This window comes from Pipistrellus kuhlii, unplaced genomic scaffold (assembly GCF_014108245.1).
Source record: "Pipistrellus kuhlii isolate mPipKuh1 unplaced genomic scaffold, mPipKuh1.p scaffold_m20_p_6, whole genome shotgun sequence".
NCBI lineage: Eukaryota > Metazoa > Chordata > Mammalia > Chiroptera > Vespertilionidae > Pipistrellus > Pipistrellus kuhlii.
The window spans coordinates 1,880,341-1,902,616 of NW_023425562.1; the positions used below are offsets into that span (position 1 = coordinate 1,880,341).

General features: G+C 48.7%; 1 protein-coding gene and 1 non-coding gene across 2 annotated transcripts in view; both read right to left on the reverse strand.

Annotated features, from left to right (window-relative positions):
* Positions 1 to 4,511: 4,511 nt before the first annotated feature.
* LOC118708572 lies at positions 4,512 to 4,635 on the reverse strand. The gene has a single exon (XR_004984639.1). It is a non-coding gene; the product is annotated as a small nucleolar RNA SNORA26 (small nucleolar RNA).
* A 9,876-nt stretch (positions 4,636 to 14,511) lies between these two features.
* The window catches only part of CDH2 (cadherin 2), a 119,129-nt gene continuing 111,364 nt past the window's right edge, over positions 14,512 to 22,276 (reverse strand). The window contains exons 15-16 of the mRNA XM_045574596.1: positions 21,175 to 21,339; positions 14,512 to 15,892 (exon numbers count right to left, since the gene is read on the reverse strand). Coding sequence (XP_045430552.1) covers positions 15,686 to 15,892; positions 21,175 to 21,339 — 372 coding nt within the window. The 3' untranslated portion in view covers positions 14,512 to 15,685. The remainder of the gene's footprint in view (positions 15,893 to 21,174; positions 21,340 to 22,276) is intronic.

The following is a 22,276-nucleotide window of genomic DNA, read 5'->3' on the forward strand; positions in this document are numbered from 1 at the left end:
CTAATCCATCTTGGGGTCATCAGGTTTTGAAGCTGAGTGGCGGCTCCAAAGTGAGCTGGAAGAGTCTGGATTCACACAATGTGGCACGTGAACCAGGGCACGTTTTACTAGGAATGTGCTGGTATTCTCACCTAAGCCTCTCAACCTCCGGTAAGAATCTACCAGAACTGTTCTCGTCAGGGCCACCCTGAATCCACACGTGTCCATAGTTGCAGGGAGCTTTGATTGGAGAGCTCCACCTGTTTTGCATCCGTGGGAGAGTCTCACCGAGATCAAGTACGTTAAAGAGAAAGAGGGTATTGTCAGCTTCTACACGCAGACTGTTCCTCACACAACTAGGAAAGCCTGGGACAAGGACTGGCCTTGGCCCTTTTCATGTCAATAAACATGAGGAAAGATAAGATATGCCTAAAAGATTGTGATTCCTAGGGGTGTCGAACTCAATCAGAGAAGGGGCCAAAATCTAAAATCCAGCCTAAATCGTGGCCCGAATGGTTTACTGAACAGTCATAAACTGTCATTGTGATGGAAACGCAGCGGAGTGCAATGATGACAGCGCGGTGCGGGCCACATTGCAAGGCCTGGCGGGACGGATTTGGCCCGCGGGCCTTGTGTTTGACACATGTGCTTAGACAAACCATGTTATATAACGGGAAATATAACATTTTTTTGGGGGTAGCAATGTGAATCTGTGCCAGCAGCCTAATGTGCATGCTTGTTGGACTATAATTAGGTCACTGACTCTTTCAACACAATCTGGTCTTGCAAGACCTGTTACCTAAATGCTCCCGTGTTATAGAGGCCATAAACCATGAACCATACTCAACCCCAGGAGGAGGGGTTATGAGTGCTGGCACCAGGCCAGGCCTCTAGGTGTGGTCTCACGGGCCCCATCCCAACACACGGGGCTTTCTGCAAAACCAGTGAAAGGTCCGAAAGTCCCATCCATATCTGGGGGACAAAGAAGCCAAAGGGGACAAAGAGAGAGCTTCCTCCGCACCGGCTTTCTCAGGATTTGGAGACAAACAGGCTCCCCTGAGTCATGGTCCTAGTGCATCTGGAAATGAATGGATTTCTCCTGTGTCTCTGAGAGCTCCTGTGTGTTTTCGGTGGCCTGGTGAGTTCTGTAACAATGCCCAATGCCACATCCATCAGGCCCGCTGAAACACAAGCACACGCACCATGTCAGGCCTGTTTCTCTCCCGGTCTGCCTGCCTGCACGTCAGGTCTGCTTTCTGCCTCTGTCCTGGTCTCCGTCCATTAGGCCAGCCAGCGGGCTGTGGCCAGTGCCTCCATCGCCCCTGCCAGGGCTCAGCGCAATCCAGTGCCATTTGTGCTTCCGTGTACAATTTCCTTCCAAGCAAGGGAAGCTTCCATTACTGCACCTGGAAGGAATAGATTTCCCTCCTGCCAGCAGGGGTCTGCTGTCAGTGTGATGCTGTTGGGGATTTTCTCTCAGGGCCCTTTGCAGTGTTAGCGTGGGATCGCTTTCTTACCACCCAGATCAGTTGTTTTCTAACCCAGCCTCTCCCTTAAAGGGCCACACCACAATGTTCATAATGCAGTTATTAGGTCAGACATAATCTCATTGAGTGCTGAGCCATTTATTAACCTTAAAATAGTCACATAGATGTGCATTCTTTGCCTACTGACCACAGGACTGTATGAGAACCGTTTTATTTTGTTCTAATGCAATTGACTTAATTTCCATATTTATCCTATATAATAAAAGCCCAGCAACTGAAAGGTGGAACAACCAGAATGACCAGTCGGCCAGTCGCTATGATGTGCACTGACCACCAGGGGGCAGATGATCAACACAGAAGCTGCCCCTGGTGATCAGTGTGCTCCCACACTGGGCTGATTCACACCCCCCCCCCACCAGTGCATGAATTCATGCACAGGGCCTCTAGTTGAGATATAATTGACACATAACTTCTGTGAAAGTTTCTTACACCACAAGATTTATCTCTTAAGCATTAAAAAACAATGTTTTTATTTTAAATTCCTATTTACAGTATTAAATTTCACATAACCCTTTCAAGGAGCTTTCCCTAGAATCTGAACTCTTTGATTTATCTGAATGACTACACTATCCTGCTGTACTAGAAACCTAACTATATTGGCAGAAAAGAGATCACCCAGGGAAGGGCAGGTACTGTTAGTTTTATGGTTTTAATTTCACCTTTCCTGGACCATGGAAAGCTGAGCTGAAGTTATAGACTCAGTTCACAGGCTCATTCAAAATGAGCAACTGCTGTGATAATCACCAGCCAAGGTTGAAAGAGCAAAATTAATATTTATATACATTTACATGGCACAAAAAATCTCTCATACACCTTTCCTTTTTTTCTCTCATAGTAGTCTTTTATATTAAATCCATGATACTCATTAGTGTGCCCAGGGCACAGAGGACGGTGCCAATGCTGACATAGTGTGGTTCATACGTGGGCATGGCATTCGTAACTGGCAATGAATTCTGGGAAACGAATGCAGGGCTTCCAGTCCCCAAACCCTTCTCCTTTCACTAAACTACCCGGCATCCCTGCTTCCATGGATCAGTCTACCTACCAACTCCTTCTATGGTAAGCAGAACACACTACCCCTCACTCGTGCTCGCATATGTTATATCTCCTCTATCTTTTTATTCCGTCTGGCCTAGGAAAATGCTTGAGCTAGGAAGCTGTTATTGACTTAAAGTAACAAAACAGCCTCGGCCTATCTGGAATTTCTCAAACCCTTTATTTCCTGGGCTTCCTCTCCTGCTCACTGGGTTTTACATCAGGACCCACTGAGTTTCCCTCCGTCTTCCTCCAGGTGCTGGAGCAAGCACGCAGGCCCTCCCGCTGTGAGCTGGCCACGGGCGGTAACAGAAAGAACTGCACTTTTATATACCTCCAGGGTCTGCGTGACCTTAAGATCTCCGTTACTTACGTTTCAACCTGCCATTCCCCTTTGCACCAACATTCCTGTGTAATCTTTATTATTTCCACAAAACATCAGAAACACAGAGCGTGACAAAAAAGCAAAGCAAAATCTCCAGACACTCCTATATGTTTCTCATGGAGGAAATGGAGGGCATGGCTTATAGGACAACAGTGCAAATAAATTGCAATTGAATATCAAATGTCTCTGCTATTAACCTTTTCCGCAAAGCTATGTAATCAGGTATTTTTTCTCTTCCTTGCCTCTGTACTCCTTTGGCCCCGCCCTCCCATGCCACACCTGTTTCTGTGCCTTTCATTCTCGCCTCTCTATCCACCCTAGCTGTTGTGCTCAGTCTCAATAACGAGAAGCTGTCTTCCTGAGCAAAGATCTTCCTGTAAGAGGCATCCTTATACCGGGGCATTTAATTGTGTGTGCCCTGTAACTCTTAATAAAATGTTGTTTCCAAAATTAAAAATCAATAATTCATGAGCACTAGCTACGGTGTGCCTCTCGGAACCCTCTTGAGAACTGAAGGGTGTGCTTCCCCAGGTTTGAGGGACCCGTTGGCAGACAGCCCCCTGACTGCCCCCTTCACATTGCCTCCAGGCAGCGGGGCGGCTCACCAGAGAGCAAATCCTTTCTGGGTGGCATGTGCCCGAGGACTGGGCTACAGGGCTGTTTGGACGCGCCCCCTCGCTTCAGAGTGACATGAGCAGGAAGGTCCCCGGGGCTTAGAGCCGCCGGCCGGCCCTCTGAGCTCTAAGCTGAAAGGACAGGGCAGCCCGTCTTCTCCGTCAGCCTATCCGGCTCCTTTCACCCTCCCTCCCTGAGTGCGGGCGACAACATCCCGCCCCACGTGTGTTCCGCGTGCCATGCATCTGGGAATCTGCCTCCACGGGAACCCAGCCTGGGCCATGTTCTCAGGGTCCCTCCCTATAATTCCCTCCGTCCTCCATCACACAGGATCCCAACCGTGCCTTTAGGCAAACCCTGGCTGCTCTTTTTCTACCTCCCGGCTTCATTGCTCAGACTGTGGGCTTGGGGATTCTGGGTGGGAGGCAGGCATCAGTATTTTTTTATTTTATTTTATTTTTTATTGGTTTCAGAGAGGAAGGGAGAGGGAGAGAGAGAGAGACATCAATAATGAGAGAGAAACATTAATCGGCTGCCTCCTCATGCCCTCCATGGGGATGGAGCCCACAACCCAGGCATGTGCCGACCAGGAATCGAACTGGGACCTCCTGGTTCACAGGTCAATGCTCAGCCACTGAGCCACGCCAGCCACACAGGCATCAGTGCTTGTAAAGGCCCCAGGGATTCTAATGTGAAGTAAGTCTGGAAAACACTGGCCCGGGCTCCACCACCCTTTACCACTCCCTGGCTGGTTTCCTTATTAAAAGAAGCCCTGCTTCTCTTTGATGCCCTGGTGTTGGGTGTGGGGACTAGTTGTGTTTAACGCTCACCTGAGTAGCCATGCTCTTGTCCACCCCGGGACCAATGAGGGACTTCAGCCTCCTCCCTCAGATGACAGCCCCTCCGGTCCTCAGGATCCCCAGGACTTGTTTGTTTGTTTGTTTGTTTTCAGCTGTCACTCCAGACAGGATCCAGAGAGGAGTTTTGCCCTCTCTTCTCTGGGCTTTGTGGAGACGTGCTTCATTTACCCTTTGGGTTAGCCTCTGAAGGCCTCAGTCAACCTTAACCTGTTAACCGAGCGGGACCTATAAATACGTCAAACATAAACACTATCAGGAACGGGCAGGACATATGAATACGTCCTTGAAATATCTGTTGCGCCCTGAGAGGGACGGTATATATTTTTTGTAATCTTTTTTTTTTAAATATATTTTATTGATTTTCTTACAGAGAGGAAGGGAGAGAGATAGAGAGCTAGAAACATCAATGAGAGAGAAACACTGACCAGCTGCCTCTTGCACACCCCCTACCGGGGATGTGCCCGCAACCAACGTACATGCCCTTGGCCGGAATCGAACCTGGGACCTTTCAGTCCGCAGACCGACGCTCTACCGCTGAGCCAAACTGGCTTCGGCTGTAATCTTTATAATTGTTTGTAAAATTTATAATTTTTTAATTCGATGTTTCCATTTTTTTGTTGGTATTCTTTTCTATTTGTTTGTAATTTTGTATTTTCCTTTGTGCTTTATATATAAATAAACGGAAAAATATATATTTCATTTATTTTAATTAAGTATAAATAAAAAAAATAATAATATAAAAATACGTCCGCTGGGTGTGACGTACTGACACGTCCTAGTGAAGAGTACGCACCCGTTGTACGTTGCATCATTAAAAAGGGAACTCCCCGGTTAACAGGTTAACAGGGCACAGGAAAGGGCGACTTGGGGTTCTGACAGGTTCCTTCTGGCTTCCTGCAGGCCCTAAGTCAGTGCCCCCACCTCAGTGGCCTCTTTAACAATCCCCACCATTAGATGCAGCTGTTTGGCCCCTCGGAGCCCAGACGGTAAATGCCCTTCACGTCAGGCAGGCAGACTCTGGTGGCCATGTGCCACCTGCTCTGGGCCCAGGTCACTTTGTTTCAAAAGAGGGACACACCCGCGCTTAGAACGCAGGCGCTGGAAACAAACTCCCCAGGCCCAAGGTCGCTCTGGGGCCCACTCTCGCCCCTGCAGACAAGGCGGGGCCGGACCCCCACCCTGGACAATGCAGCCGGGGCTGCTCCCACCGACTCCTGGAGACTAAGAGGGCCAGGACTTAGTCCCATATTGCATTTCTTCCCCGAGAACGAGGGCAGTCATGTTTGAATTGTGGTTTGACAAGCGAAGAGTCAGCACGTAGGGACAATAGAAGTCAGTACCTGTCCAAGGATGAGACATTGTTTAGTTACATAATTTAAAAAAATATTTTAAAAAAATTAAATTGATTTCAGAGAGAGCGAGATAGAAACATCAAAGATGAGAGAGAATTATTCGTTGATCCACTGCCTCCTGCACACCTCCTAGTGGGGATTGAGCCTGTAACCATTTGCCTCCACATGAAGAAGTCACAGGTACAACACATTGTTTGAGAAAATAAAAGTCACCAAGCAACAAGCAAAGGACACGTGAAAGCTCAGTCTCCATCCTGTGTCTCTGCGCTGGGCACCGATTAGTTCCGGACAGCTGAGTCCGAGCAGGGTACCAGGAGGGGAGGGACTGCCCGCGTCAGTCTAACTGGTACCTGTTTGATGACAGATGAGCCACTCAGCTCTCCAACTTATCAATTGAATATATGACACCTCACATCCGGACAGCCCTGCAGGGTCTAAGATCTCCTCATGTCCGTGGACTCAGTTAGCGTTCTTCCGTTGTGCCCAGTGATTGCATAAACTGGGTGACGGTGGCGTCAGGTTCTTGTAAAAAATGTACATAATCATAATTAACAAAAAGCAATGTGATAGATCGGCCCCTCCGCCCTGCACATCCTGCTATTAAAGTTTAATGTTCCATGACGACCTCGCTTTGGAAAGACTCCGAGCAGGCCAAGCTCTAAGAGGGATGGGCCATTAAGAAGGGAAGTGCAGGAAAGTGGGTTTAGAATTAGGTGAGCCGAGCGAAAACGGATGACTCCGCTCACAGGGCTGAGTTATGGAGTCTGCATCGTTCCACGCCCACGTCCACGGGGAACATCTCCATGGCGATAAAGTGTGATCTCCCCGGATCCAGCATTCCCGGGCGGTTTCATCCTGGGTTAGCATGTCTGTAGTCTGGCCTCCCTGGGTGCGCGCAAAGGCTCCTGCAGAGGTGACCGGAGCCGGGCATCCTGGCCATCGGGGCCTGGGATCTCGCGATAGGTCACTTAAGCAAGCCGGGCAATTAGGGCTCAGTCCAGCATGTAAAACACACTTACTCCTGCTTGTAGTCATGGCCAGAGTTTAAAACACAGAGTGCAGAAAATGAACACTGAGATTCTCTTCCACTCACAGAGATCAAGGCTCCCATCAAGCCAGGCGTCCACATGGGAAGGGCCAAAAGAACAGGGATTCCAGGATTGTAAACTCCTGTGCACGTTCGACAAGACCTGGTCAATCAATCATTTTTGAAAAGGTAAGGGCACGTAGTGGGCCTTAACGTGAAAAAGCTGTTTCAGCCCGAGCCGGTTTGCCTGTGGATAGAGCGCTGGCCTGCGGACTGAAGGGTCCCGGGTTCGATTCCAGTCAAGGGCGCAGGCCCGGGCTGCAGCTCCATCCGCACTGGGGGGCGTGCAGCAGGCAGCCCATGGGTGTCTCTCCATCTCCCTCCCTCTCTGAAGTCAATAAAAATATTAAATATTTTTCTAAAAAGTCCAGAGTGAAAACAATGTGTTTCTTTTCTCAATTACAGGGACCCCTCATCTTGTTGCTCTTCACTTTATCACTTATGGTCCATATGGGTTACTCTTTCTTTTTTTTTTCTTTTTACACAAATTGAAAGCAAAACTTCAACCAGCAAAAGGCTGTGACTTGCTTTATGGCGACAGATGCTGTGGGTATGGTCCTGCACCCTGCCCCGCACCGCGCCCCGAGAAGCCTGTGTCCGAGGATGGGGCGGCACAGAAGGATGGCTGCGTGGCACTCACAATAGCGCACGTCCAGGTGCTTACTGTGCCGCAGGCCCGGCATGTCCTCACACGGCCCTGGGCCCCGGCCCTGCTCTACAGACAAGGGCCCCGCGAGGCTGAGGCAGGTTCGAGTCCCCTCCAGCGAGGGGACGGCTATGCCTTCCTGCACACCTCCCGACTCAGAGGCACTCTGAGGTTAGGCTGTCCTTGTTACCCAAAAGCGCCCAGGTGGTTTCCACACAACCCCAGCACCACGCCGCCCGGCACTCACTCAGGAGCTGTGTGATGCTTCTCGACCTTACAGCTGTGGAATTGTGGGAAAATGCTGTCTATTAGAAGGGAGGAGAAGTGGTGAAATAGGGTAGGTACTTCACTGTACAGATTAAATGAGCTAATACGCCAACTGAGAACACGGTCTATGCATAGAAAACTCAGTATTATTAAAACCTATCCATGTTGAATGTGTGTGTGTATGTGTGGAGTGTGGGGTGGAAGGAGGGTTACTTGAACCCAGAGACAGTTGGAGTTCAATACAGTCTACTAGTGGCCCAGTGCACAGGATTCGGTGTCCTTAGCCCATCCTGTACCCTCTCCAATCTGGGAACCCTCAGGGTATATCCAACTGATGGTTTACGCCCAGTCCCTCAGGAATCAGGCCTAAATTGGCAATCAGACATCCTTCTTACACTCTGGGACTGCTGGTTCCTAACCGCTCCCCTGCCTGCCTGCCTGATTGCCCCTAACCATTCTGCATGCTGGCCTGATCACCCCCAAATGCCCAACCCACCCACCAGCCTGCTTGCCCCCAACTGCACCCCTCTCAGCCTGATCACCCACACCTGCCCACCTGCTCACTCCCAACTGCCCCCCCCCTCCCCCGCCACACCCTCCTTGCTGGCCTGATCGCCTCCAACGGCCCTACTCTGTGGATCCAATCACCTCTAATTGCCTCTGCCTCAGCCCCGCCACTATGGCTTTGTAGGGAAGATCTCCCAGGTCTCCTGATCTAATTAGCATATTACTCTTTTATTAGTATAGATATCACCAGGCTTTCGCCACTTCAGTTGAGAGTGTGCCTGGAAGCCTGGGAGATAAGGCCTGGGTTTAGTTTGGATTATTCCTGAGCTCAGAGGCCCTAGAGCAGCGGGAAGAGCTAAGAGAAGGTGGAAAAGGCCTGGGGCTAAGGAGGAGTTTCCTTTCCATCTGTGGTTGCTGGTGTCTTATTGATACTTAAAAGGTCAAGCTGCAGTTACAACAGGAAGATAAAAAAATATCTAATGAAACAAGAAAAACATTATTAAAATACAGTCTCAAGTACTCCCAAATCTAGAAACCATTAAAATAAACTAAATCAGAAATATTCTCATCCAGTCCAGTGCTAGTTCTGTTCTGATCCCAAATGTTAATACAATCAATGTCTTACCCATATACAATCAAAAACCCTATGAGAGTAAAACCCAGCAAACTCTAAAATTCTACAATGCAAACAATCTTTCCCACAAAATAGAAACTGATAAATAAACAGTTACTGGTAAGTGTTTATGTGTTAACCTACAAGCTAAAGGTTGGCATTCTTAAACTCGAGGTTACTTATTCAAAGTATGCTAGTGGCAGAGAAAGATCGAGAAATGAATTATCGTAGAAGCTGTCCACCATCACTGGGTATATTCACCCTGCATCCCTCCTAAACATATAAGTTCTTTTAAAAATTTTCAATATGTTCAAACTTGAAAACTGAATAAATGAATCCACTATGTTAAATACATGCTAGAGTGATAAAATAGCCCCGAATATCTGTCCACCATCATGCCTCTGCCTGTTCCAAGATATATCTGTTCCACACCCCCCCCCCCTCTAAGAGTAGAAACTTAAAATATTCAGTACCATAATTTTTTTTTTTTAAGTTGATTTCAGAGAGGGAGAGGAAGAGAGAGAATCATTGATTGGCTGCCTCCTGCAGGCCCCACACTAGGCAGTGAGCCCTGACTGGGAATCGAACCATGGCCTCCTGGCTCATAGGTCAGGGCTCAAGGACTGAGCCATGCCAGTCAGGCCATATCATAATTCTTATGTGGACTTACATTCTGTTAAAACGTTCGTAACGAGTAAACATATTCTCAGACTTTGAGTTGTGCCTACCGTCAGCACCACCTGCAAGTCCACAAATCCACCAGCTACTGGGAAATGTTCGTAAACCTCACACAGACACTAGTCTATCAAAAATAAATAAAACACTAGATATTTTAAAAACAAGAGCCACAGGTTTAGAAAAATGTATTCTCAGGCAAATAAATATGCTAACGCAGCAATTTTCAACCTTTCCCACCTCACAGTATAAAGTGTATTTTTAAAAAATAATAAAAATAAACTAAAATTTTACTGAAATTCTGCAGCACATCCAAAAATATACTTTTTACCCCACCTGACAAAAAAAAAGGCGTGATTTTGATTCATTCACACTGGATGGCTATTGTCATTGCTGTTGACAATTTTTTATCTGGCAATCTAAGGAAAAAGAGGTCAGGGCTCCTGACGATTAGTCAGGGATTGCATGTTTTAAACAACCTTGCAGCTCACCAGTCAAAAATCACTGTGCTAGATCAATAAATCACAAAGCTAGTTGTTTTAATAGAACAATAAATAGACACTTTAAACTACTCAGCTAAAGGGGAAAACAAGTAAAAGACAAGGAGAAAAGGAACTTAAGGTATGACACAGATTTTTAACATACCGAATACTAAGTTCTATGCACACATTTTAAAAAAAAACTAGATCAAAGAGACAATTATTTTTTTTAAATGTGAAAGTTGAAAAAACAAACAAAAAACAACAACAAAAAGTCCACAATGGCTTTTACACTAATTCCAACTAGGGAAAAACATATCCCCACATAGTAAAATTATAGAATTCTAACACATTTTTATTATTAGGTAATCTATTTTATATAAACGATTTCAGAGCAGACAAAAAATGTAGGTCTTCTTAATTCTTTATTTGAGGACAGCATGAAACTCAAACTAAAATTGAGCAAGAATAGTGAAAAAAACAAACAAACAAACAAACAAAAAAAACAGAAAAGGGCATAAAAATCACATAGGATTTTAAATTTCCTAAATAGCAGCAAATCAAATATACCAGATGCCCATTAAAATAACATAATGACCACGGATGGTTTACTACAAAAAGTTTAATATTAGCAAATCTAATTGCATTATTAATGGGTTAACATCATCTCTGTATATGAAGGAAAGGAATTTTATAAAATGTAACATGTATATTCATCAAATCTCAAAGAAAGCTAGAAATACCATGGAATACATCTATGCCTACATTAAATATTATATAAATGATGAAATATAAAAAAACCTTTATAAGATGACCTAAAACAATTCTTATGATCCATGTGAGGGATGAGATGATAGGTGAAACTATAAACATTTCACAACGCAATACAATTTCCAACAAAATTTGTTATGGAATGTGACAAAATGTTCCTAAAATGCATGCACAAATTTTTTAAAAAAAATATAGCAGATGTAATGAAAGAAAAGAACAGTGGGTGAAATGGCTTGTCAGAACTGATATTCAAGTATAACAATATAGCATTGTGCAGGAATTAAATAATCAATGAAACAGGACAAATGACCTAGAAACAAGCATTTATATGGGAACTGCTCCTATGACTCATGTTGCATTTCAGATGACTGGGTGAATCGATGAATTTTTAAGAGTTAGATTTCTACCGGATACAAACCCATTTCCAATCAAATTAAAGAGCTAAATAAATGTAATAGAATAAAAGTACAGAAAACAACACAGGATAATTAGTTTATACTTTGGAGATGGGAAGACCTAAAAAAAAACTCTAGAGTTGAAAATACTGACAGAGAAACCCACTTCAAACAAAAGTTTCACTGAGACGAAAACACCAGAGATGAATTTACAGGATTAGTGGACGACCGGGGAGGAGGGTGGGGTGGGTGGGTAATGCATATAATGAGTTCTCACTAATTAATTGGAAAAACCAAGTAATTCAACAGGGAAATTAAAACAGACAATTTAAAGAAACACAAGTAGCTAATAAACAAGAAAAAAAAAATCTCCAATCCATCTCATTAGCAATCAGGAAAGCCATAATTAGCATGAGGTATCTTTCGGTGCCCATCATATTGGCAAAACGTTTAACCCTGCGCCAGACTGGGGAGAAGGAGGGTCAATAGGGTTCTGCGGAGTGCTGATAGGAGTGTCAATTGGTGCGGTCTTTAATCAGGACACTTTTTTTTGGCCACGTTTCATTAACATTCAAAATGCATACACATTTATCTTGGCAAAGGACCCATCCCAACGAGACCCCAGCACTGTTTTATTGGCTACATGGCAGACTAAATCCCGTCACTGGGGATGGCCTGGGAGACATGGCTCTGGATGGATCCATGAACCACACTCGGAAACAGTTTGACACATCGTTCCATTCACTTCATAGAGGTCTTGAAACTACTACTGTGGCCTGCCTCCCAGGCTCACTTCCAAAGAAAAAGGACTACGGCCCTGACCGGCTTCTCATACATTCAGTGGTCACCGTTTTGAGCTGCCCACCATCCTCCTGCCCAGGCAGGAAGTTGCGGGCTTAGCCTCATCTTCTGAGCTAAAGGGCACTGGAAGAAGGAACGTGGGAACTATGATTTCAGTCATATTTAATTTACTTCTCTCCACTCTTTCATCTAGCAATCCCAACTTTACCCAGCTCAGTGGAATGCCCCCAGTCTGAGAAACAGATGTGAGATGTCCCACTGTTTCAAGTAGTGAAAAAAAATGTGAAAACGACTTAAGAAATGGTTAAATGAACTATGTTCATATTAAACAATGCTATGTAGCAATTGAAATGATGATATATGCCTATTTTTGCTAATAAGGGAAAATTATCCAAGACACATGCTTTAGTGAAAAAAAGCAAGTTACAGAAAATATATCACAGACTATTTTCATGAAAACATAGTCTTTCTAGAAACCTATATATATAAAAGCTTGGTGACCAGAACAGCAGAACCACTGACTGGAGCGGCCAGAACAACTGGTCACTATCACGCGCACTGCAGTGGCCAACCGGACAGATCTGGCCCCAATCTGCGCTCTCACCCACCCACCACCCACGTCCCCTTCCCTGGCCAGGTCCCTCCCAGGCCCGATCACTGGCCAGGCTAAGGGACCCCACCTATGCTGAATTCGTGCACTGGGCCTATAGTGTGTGAATAAAAGTGCTTTTAAAAAAAAATCAAATTACACATCAAAAGGCTAATGAAAATTTCTCCAAAAGCAGGGCAGGGGCTTTCACTTTTTATTGGTTCCTGTTTTGATTTTTTGAAAAGCGCTTTCACAAGGAAATAGATTCATGTATTATTTCTGCAAATAATGGTACGTTTTGAAAGATAATGTTTACATTTACTTATTATATATAGAATGCTTATTATTAGTGCTCAAAGTTTATGCATGTATGAGATGTAGTCTGTGGTTGTGACTGTACAGTAACTGTAAGAAAATTAAGAGTGTTTATCTAAGGGAGGAAAATTTTAAATATTGCAAAATTTGATATAAAAATTTGTACTAGTGTCATCAGTGAATAAAGTAAAAACACAGCTCAGTTTTCATTTGGGTGAACAGCACCACAGACCCCGTCTAGAAATACATCTTAGAAAAGACTATTTCAATTAGCAAATTCAGTAAGTTTCATTACGGAATCCCCCAGAGGCAAGCTCTGGCATTTAATTATTACAAAAATAGCACAGAAGTGCTGGAGTTCATTAGAGGAGGTGTACTGTATAAGTGTTTCTCAGACTGGACAGTATAAGCATATATGGTATAATAAGGATCATGAAACAAACAAAGATACAGGGAGAATTCCTTCATCATCTCTTAAAACTCACTAATCACAGTGACATACAGAAACCAAAGTTAGTAAGATCATTTCCATTTTCTTCCTCTATGACTCCATCAGGCTACTACTATACTGTACACTTTATATTTTCTTAGCAAGTAGATCTTAAGTGTCATCACCACACAACCACACACACACATACACAACTACACCCAAACAAGGTAACTATGTGAGGTGATGGACGTCTTATCTTGTGTGGAAATTATTTTATAATGTACACATACATCAGATCATCACCTTGCACACACACACATACTACACACACACACACACACACACACACACACATGATTTTATTCATCAGCTAGAGGCCTGGTGCACAGAGATTCATGCACTAGGCCTTCCTTCCTTGGCTGCCGGCACTGGTTTTCCTCTGGCACCTGGGACCTAGGCCTTCCCTCTGGCCGGAATGGAGAAGCCAAGCCCCTCAGTCTTCAGTCTTCACTTGGGTCGGAGCCTTCCGTCTTCACTCCATGTCTGCATATGCAAATTAACCTTTCTTTGTTGGGTTAATTTGCATACTCACTCCTGATTGGCTGATGGGTATGGCAGAGGTACAGTCGATTTGCATATTTCTCTTTTATTAACGTAGATTATAGCTCAATAAAGCTGGGGGGAAAATTGTCACGTCAACCAATGGAAGTAGATCAAACCCACGTACATTTTACTACGTACATAAACAATGGCCTTGGGGATCTGCTAAGAAATCTAGTGTCCAGGCCAGTCCGCCCCTTTGAACTGCGGACTTCCTGCTGTGGTGGCGGGAAGGAGAAAGCCGTCAGCACACGCTGGAGCAGAAGGGAATCGGAGCAGAGGTGACGGGAGGGACGGCACCAGGTGCTGCGGGTAAGGATGGATGTGTGGCCCGCCAGACCCCCGCTCCTGCCTCCCTTCGTGCCGGTCTCTGTGGGAACGGGAAGATCCACAGGTCCTCTCTGCTGCTCCAGGGCCCGGCTGCCCGCCAAGGGCTCCGGGGTGAAAAGCACAAAAGCAAATCCCACCTCTGTGCTGCTGTTCTCACCGCAACGCCGGGACCTGGGGTTTCTGCACCCTTCACAGCAGCTCAAGCGGGAAAAAAGCTCAAACCAGGCACCAGATCCAAAATTAGCATTTTATTCAGAACGCTGGGGTGTTCGTGTATATTCCGGTACACAATACAGAGGCAAAGCTGTTGTCAGAGGTCTCTCCAGTTTAAAAGCTTTTCCCCCCCCATTTTTTCTTCTTCTTAAAAACACACACTTAGCAGTGCCGCCCGCACCAGCCCACCCCTTTCCTTTCCTCTTCTTCTTTTTTTTGTTTTGTTTTTGGTACAAATTATGTAAAACATTTGTGCTAAGAACTTTTCTCCCTCCCCAAACAAAAACAAAAAAAATTTAAAAAAAAATTAAAAAATTAAAAATTGAGTATCCTAACTACAGCTCAACAATCGAATCAAATGTCACTTGGCTTGTAAATACTTTACCATAACGAAAGATATAAACATGCAAAAAACCTGAATCCTTTGTCCAAATAATACATACACACACGTGTCCTGCAGTTTCTCCACTTCTCCATAGACTATGCCGATAAAACATTATGTACACATACCATTTGTACAGTGAAGTGAAAAAAAAACAACAGCCAATTAAAAAAAAAAAAAGTGTACACGGATTAAGACCAAATGTGCCTAACATCCTAGTTTATGAAAAAAATCCAAATTCCGCTACAAACGGGTGATATGAAAACTCCCTTTCTTCGCAACCAGCTGCATACGTTTTAAGATCTTAGTGGAAAAAAGAAAATCTAAAGTCTAAAACTAGAAGTAATGTACATTTTTTCCCAATCTCACGGCCTCCCCCCACCCCCCAGAGTGTAAAAACGGCTCCATGAGGGTTCTGCGTGTTTGCGTGTTTACCTCGGGATCCCAACCAAAGCAAATGCGATGGAACCGGAGCGTGTTGAAGCGCGCGCCCCGGTCTAGCTCCCCCGCTGCCCCACAAAACAGTCTGTCCCTGCGTCCCGTCCGTGTCAGAAATCGGTACCATTAAAGCCTCCAACAGAAAACTAATTCCAATCTGAAAAAGGTACAAAAAGGCACGTAAAATCCCAGTGCTTCTGTACTGCAAAATTCAAGTGTGACGGAGCTCGGAGTTCCCGGCGGCGGCTGCGGGCGCGGGCATCCTCCGGGCCCGCCTGGTGGGCAGCCCGTGCCCACGCCCCGGCCGGCGCGGGCCGGGCGCACGTCCAAGCCCAGCTCCGGGCGCCTGGGGCACAGCGCGGACGGGCCCGCGGTCAGTCGTCGCCGCCGCCGTACATGTCCGCCAGCTTCTTGAAGCGCGGCCCCCAGTCGTTCAGGTAGTCGTAGTCCTGCTCGCCACCGCTGCTGGACGAGTTGAGCGAGCTCAGCGAGCCGGCCGTGGAGCCGCTGCCCTCGTAGTCGAACACCAGGAGCGAGTCGTAGGGCGGCGCCGTGGGGTCGTTGTCTGCCGCCTTCAGGCCCTGCGGTGGGGAGGGAGAGGAGGGGGGGCGAGGAGAGGGTTACCGTTACCACCGTTACCGCGGGACAGCCCCAGGCAGGGCCCCGGGCTCCGCCGGGCCCAGCGCCGGGCGGCCAGTGTCCACCGGCTGACCACAGCCTTTCTGCCCTGCAGCCCGGGGTTACCGCCCTGTCTCAGGAGTAAGCACGCTAAGCGAAACGAGCCAAGCAGAGGAGGAAGAGGGTCCCAGATGGCACTGAGTTGTTGAATCCAAGGAACAAAGTAAGCCGATGAACAAAACAGATCCAGAGACAAAGAACCATGGAACGGACTGTGGAACCTCCGAGGGAAGGGTGGGTGGGTGGGAAGAGATCAACCAAAGCACTTGCATGCATCACCCGTGGACACAGGCAGCAGGGTGATGGAGGCCTAGGTAGGGGGTGGGGGGTGGGGGGTAGGCTAGAGTCAATGGGAGAGAAAAATAGCATCTGCATGACTTTCCACAACAGAGATAAATTTAAAAAATTAGACAAAGCTAACTTCTGTCTTTCTTCTATAAAGCAAGAACTCCTAGGGCAGTAGTCTGCAAACTCCTTAGTCAACAAAGCCAAATATCAACAGCACAACGACTGAAGTTTCTCTTGAGAGCCAGATTTTTTAAACTTAAACTTCTTCTAACGCCACTTCTTCAACACAGACCGCCCAGGCTGTGGTATTTTGTGGGAGAGCCACCCTCAAGGGGCCCAAGAGCCGCATGAGGCTCGCGAGCCGCTGTTTGCCGACCACAGCCCTAGGGAGCCAGGCCAGCGAAGCCAAGGTGTACACTGGGAGGTGTGTGACTGGAGAATGCGCAGGCCACAGGCTCAGGGCTGCCAAAAAGGAAACAAAAAGGAAAAACAACTCAGACCCGCACCCAGAACTAGGCGCTCCAGGAAGAAGTGGCTGGCAGTTGACCTGAACTCGGAAGGACATCAAAGGAAGAGTGAAGACTAGGCCCTCTGGCTAATAACCTAAGGTAACTCCCGCGTGAAGCCATGTGCGATCTTACCCAGCAGGCAGTGGGAGACTGACCGATAAACTGGGATCAGGTATCCCTCTCTTTTAAGGGCACAGTGACTACAGCCCATACAAAACAAGTTGAGATGGCACTTTCTTCGTCGTATTTATAGAATAAACCACATGGTCAGTCTGTGAAGGCCGGGAACCACAGGCTGTAATTTTTCTCCAAATTCATGGTTTCTTTCCTCAGTGACTCGGGAGGCCTTCCCGCAGGCAGAGCCCCCGCCCAGACCACAGGGCCCCCTGGGCGAGCCGGCCTGCCCTCCCCACCGACCGCACGCTGGGCCCGGGCTGGACTGGCCAGTGAATGGAGGCAGCTGTGCAGATGAGATTGTGTGTTTTACATTCTCACTGGAGGGTTTATTTCCATTTTTTTTTCTTTTTTTTTAAAGGAGAGATAAAGGGGGAAGCGGGAGGGGAGAGAAACATCAGTGTGATAGAGACATTAATCTGTTGCCTTCACATGCACCCCAGCCTTTCCAACCCACAACCCTTCGGTGCACTGGACGGCACTCCAACCCACTGAGCCGCCCTGGCCTGGGCTAGGCTGCTCTCCAGAGTGCCAGCGGCCACATCTCCGCTGGCTCCTCTCCCTGCTCCTCAGCCGGAGGGGGGCCCCGGAGGGCAGTTCCCCTTCCGCCTCCTCAGAGGCAGGAGACCCGGGCACTGCAGGCCCAGTTACCCTGTGACTGAGAAAGGCTGTTATTCTAAGTCACCTCTTTAAGCTGTTTGCTACTGCAGCCTCAGAGAGCAGAGGCCAAAAAATGCACCTTTATTTATTTATTTTTTTTGACACTTATTTATTCAAATCAAGGCCCATTGCTTCTTTTTAAATATATTTGTATTGATTTCAGAGAGGCAGGGAGAAGGCGAGAGGGGTAGAAACATGAATGATGAGAGAGACTCATTGACCGGCTGCCTCCTGCACGCCCTACACTGAGCATCGAGCCCCCAATCCCGAGGCAGGTGCCCTGACCGGGAACCGAAGCCCGACCTGGCTCCTAGGTGGATGCTCAGCCCCTGAGCCATGGGCTGGCTGAACTACCCATTTCCACAGTCCCCGGCGCCTCCTTGAGAGCTGAGGCGGCCTGAGGCCTTGCTGAGCGGGTATCCGCAGGCTCTGATCCTGTGCAGTGCCCTCACAGGGACCTCCGCGAAGGAGCGGCAGGAGGGAGGCCCATGGCCTCCTGTCTCCGCCGCTGCCTCGGTTCAGGCCCCATCACCTCCTCACCTGGACAGCACGAGCCTCTCTCACAGTCTCCTGCTCCCCGGGGGGTCCCTGCCCCCCCTGGCTCCCTCTCCTGTGTTACTGGGTGTCCCTCTCCCCGGCCCAATCCTCTGATTGCTCTCCATCACCTAGTTACCAAGGACAGGAGCGTCTCCCTGGGGACACGCGAGATGATTTTTAATCAGTGCAGGAGCCCTTACAGTAATCCGCTCTAATAAAAAATTAAGTCAAAACTGATTAAACAGTTTAAGTATCCAGGAGAGTTTGCAGACGTGGGGAAAACTGAAGTCCTTCCCCTTCCCCGGAGGGGACGGTCTCAGAGGGTCACCCCCTCGTCTGCCTTGGGGGTGCGTCCTTCCTGCACCCACCGCTGATTTTGCCCCCAAACCCTCTCCTTGCCTGTCCCCGCCCCGGGCTCCTGTCCTCCAGGCGGCAGGCTTGTTCTCTGTGAATCCCTTTGTTTGAAATATTTTTTCACAAAATCAACACCCTCCCACCCACCCATTCCCCTGTCCATCCTGCGAGGCCTACTAAAATGCCACTCCTGCACGGCTGTCCCCCCGCGGTGCCTGGAAGTCATGGCCGGGGTCTCTGTGGTCCACCAGCTTCTCCTGCCAGGTGCCAGCCGTACTCGATGGCACCTCTCCTCGCAGGGGCTGTCCGTATTCCTCCCATGGCCGGCGCCCAGACTGGCGTCCAGCAGGCGTGAGGAGGGCACTCGGGCCGCGGTCCTGGGCTTATTTATGGCCTCTCAGCGCCCTGTGCGCATTTACACTCGCCCCTCGGGCAGAAGCGAGCACTGGCGTGTATACACATGGCACTGAGGGCGCACGCTCACCGGACAGCGGGAGTCTGTCCTCAGCGCCACACCGGCATCGCTGAGGCCCTTTCTGGGAATTTCATTTTACTCAAAAGCGTTTTTTTAAAAAGAGGAGGTTTTTGTGTGTCCTATTTATAACTAGAAGACAGTAGGAAGGTAATTTGCAATAATAAAGATATAATACTGATAATCATTAAGATGCTTTCTTATTTGACAGGCACAGACCCAGCACTTTCACCTGGATTTGCTCGCGTAAGCCTCGCTGCCGTCTCAGAGGGAAGTGCTATCCTTATCCTCCTTTACAGGAAGCAGACCGGAAGCCCAACAGGTGACACCGAGGATCGTGACCTCGTTCAAGGTCACGGAGCTATTTGGCCAGGCCGCCGGATTTGAACCCAAACGCCCCACCCAGTAAGAGCAGGCAGAGGCATTTTAAAGAGAACTGACGGGATTTAATCCGTAGGCACAAAAGCCCGGTTTTCAATTTCCATAGCTTTAAGCAAGTTATTCCAAAAGCACCTTCCCCACATTTTTAAATGATAACAATCAAAGGTCGGTCTTTTAACGGAAGAACGCCTTGGTTTTTGTGCTTCCGAGATAAAGGAGCAGACGGGATTAGTGAAGTTTACTGGAGATGCGCTAATACCTACTGCTGGGCCAGATGGAATAAATGTGCTTCCACTTCTCAAACTCTGAATGTCACGTTTAAAAACCTCAACATGGAACGAAAGGCTGTAGCCGGAATTAAAAATCGTGTGATTTGTTTTCCTTTGCCTGCCAGGCTGGAAATGTTATCATTCTTGACAGCTGAGGCAAAATTCATTATTATATAAACAAACAAACAAACAAACAAATGGTAAAACGTTCTCCGGAGCTTACCTGTCCCTCACATCTATAAAACACCTCTATTCTAATCACAGCTGAATTATTCTTCCTTTGGGCCCCTGGGTGCTATCTGAGTCAAATAAGACTCAGGACAGAGAGCGCTGTTGCCGTCGGAAATGAATTTACCCATGTGCTCCAGCTCCTCCTGTCCACCCTCAGCCAGGCACAGCTGCGGCCTGGGTTTACCTCTGTCCTCGTCTTGGACATACTGAGCGGGACCGTCTGGCTGCAGACGCAGTCCTGCCGAATACTCACCGTCAGTATCAATAGGCACCGCTCCTACACTCCTAACCAGCAGTCAAAAGGAGGACTGCGGCCGACCACAGACATGATCAGATGAAGCGGCACTCGTCACGTTCGTTCAAAACTGGAGCGAGACGTGTCGCAGACCTCCGGGCCAGTAATGACCTACGAGAGTGCCGGGAGGTGCTGACAGTGGAAATCATATCCGTTACGTTCAGCAGAGAATTAGCTGCCTTTTCCAGGTGCTTAAAACTCCTCAACCAGACAAGCAGTTAAAGCACCTCTGTAGCATTTAACTTCGCTGCTCTTCCTGCTGGTCTGGTCTGACGGCGCTCTCTGGTCACGGGGGCCCTGGATTCTCGCCGTTTGTGGGTTTGGAGGGTGCAAAGTGAGGAAAATGAAAGTGAGCTATTCTGACCTTCATCAGTGCTGACGGATGGAATTAGAACAGCCTTTTCATATTGTTAGTCTATGGACTGCTTATAATCTCAGGAAATAGCCTATACCAGCGGTCGGAAAACTCATTAGCCAACCGAGCCAAATACCCACAGTATGACGATCGACATTTCTTTTGAGAGCCAGAAACCGACTTCTGCGCATGGGCCATGAAGTTTCAATCACGCTGTATGTGCACGTGCACGCACGTGGTATTTTGTGGAAGAGCCACACTCAAGGGGCCAAAGAGCCGCATGTGGCTCTCGAGCTGCGGTTTGCAGACCACTGACCTATCCTGATAATACACAGAGCGTTCCCCCAAAATGTACGCGCTGTGACAGCAGAGCGCCCTGGTGTGAAAAGGGAGTGTGTGTTAATCGGCAGGGTCCTGTCAGTACTCGGAGTGTGTGCACAGGTTTCTGAACTCCCTGCGAAAGCCGGCCTACACAAAGGCAGGTATGCACTGACAGACCCCGCTGGGGCCGATCCAGCACCTCCATGTGGTTCATGCTCACCCAGACAGACACCCTGAAGGGGGACACGTGCGAGGACCCCGCTGGGCCCGGCCCTCGGGGTCTCCCGGAACCAGTCGTGAGCGGCAGACGGAGGCACGGAGGGAGGGAGGGACGCGTACCTCGTTGATGAAGTCCCCGATGTCGCCGGGGTGCGGGGCCGCGGAGCGCACGGGGTACTGGGGCTCGGCGTGGATGGGCCGCTCGTCCAGCCGGCGGATGCCCACGGGCTTGGCGGCGTCGGGCTCCACGGTGTCCGGCTGCTGCAGCTGGCTCAGGTCGTAGTCCTGCGGAGACAGGCCGGCGGGCCGGGGCGTGAGCGCGGTGTCGGGAGACGCTCTGGCCATGAGACCTCTCCCCCTCGCTCTGCCTCCGGTTTCTCACCCCACAGCCTGTGCTCCATCCGCCCCCTACGGCTCCTCCTCTGTTCCCGAGGGGGGAGGGTGGAGACAGGAGGCCCCACTGGTGACAAACGCACGGGGAAACACAGCGGCACCAAAGCAGCAGAGCTGACGACGGCCCCACTGCCCTCCCACAGGGCACCTTCCCACACTGCGTGCTTTACGTGGGAGGGATTTCTCAAAATGACACACACAGGAAGGTCACTGCGGCCTTCTCCCCTGTCCCCCGATCGCCCTGGGCACAGGAGTCCCCCTAAAGCTCCCCCATGGAGGACCCCCTCTGGGACCGGCAGGAGGGAGGACAAGCTGGGTGCCAGGGGACTTCAGAGCCCGGCCTTCCTCCTGCTTCTCCCATGCATTCTCCTTTCTCATCAGTTCCCTCCGCTTCCCGCAGAGCCCAGCCCCGCCTGTCTGGCAGCTTCCCGCCCTGGCCACGTCCTGGGTTTCATTCGCCCGGGAAGGCTCCCGGGGGTGCCTGCGAAGAGGACACAGGTGCGGACCCTCTGGGCGGAGGAAGCCTGTTTCTCCATTAGGACGTTTATAAAACTTTGTTTTAAACCGATGCAGGGATGTTTCCCTTTCCCCCAATGGAGGCACGAGGTCGTGCTGGTCTCAGCACCACGCTTTACCTCCGTCCCGTCCCAGTGCGGAGTCCACAGGCTCCCTCTGACCCGCTTCCTGGTCCTAAGCCAGGCGTTCACATCGTTAAACTCCAATCACCACAACACGGACGCCTGCGCCCGGAGACTGTGTGTGGCCCGCAGCCCTCGCTGCATGGCTCGTCACGGACAGGGGACAAGGTCTGCCACCCTCTGGCCCCCGT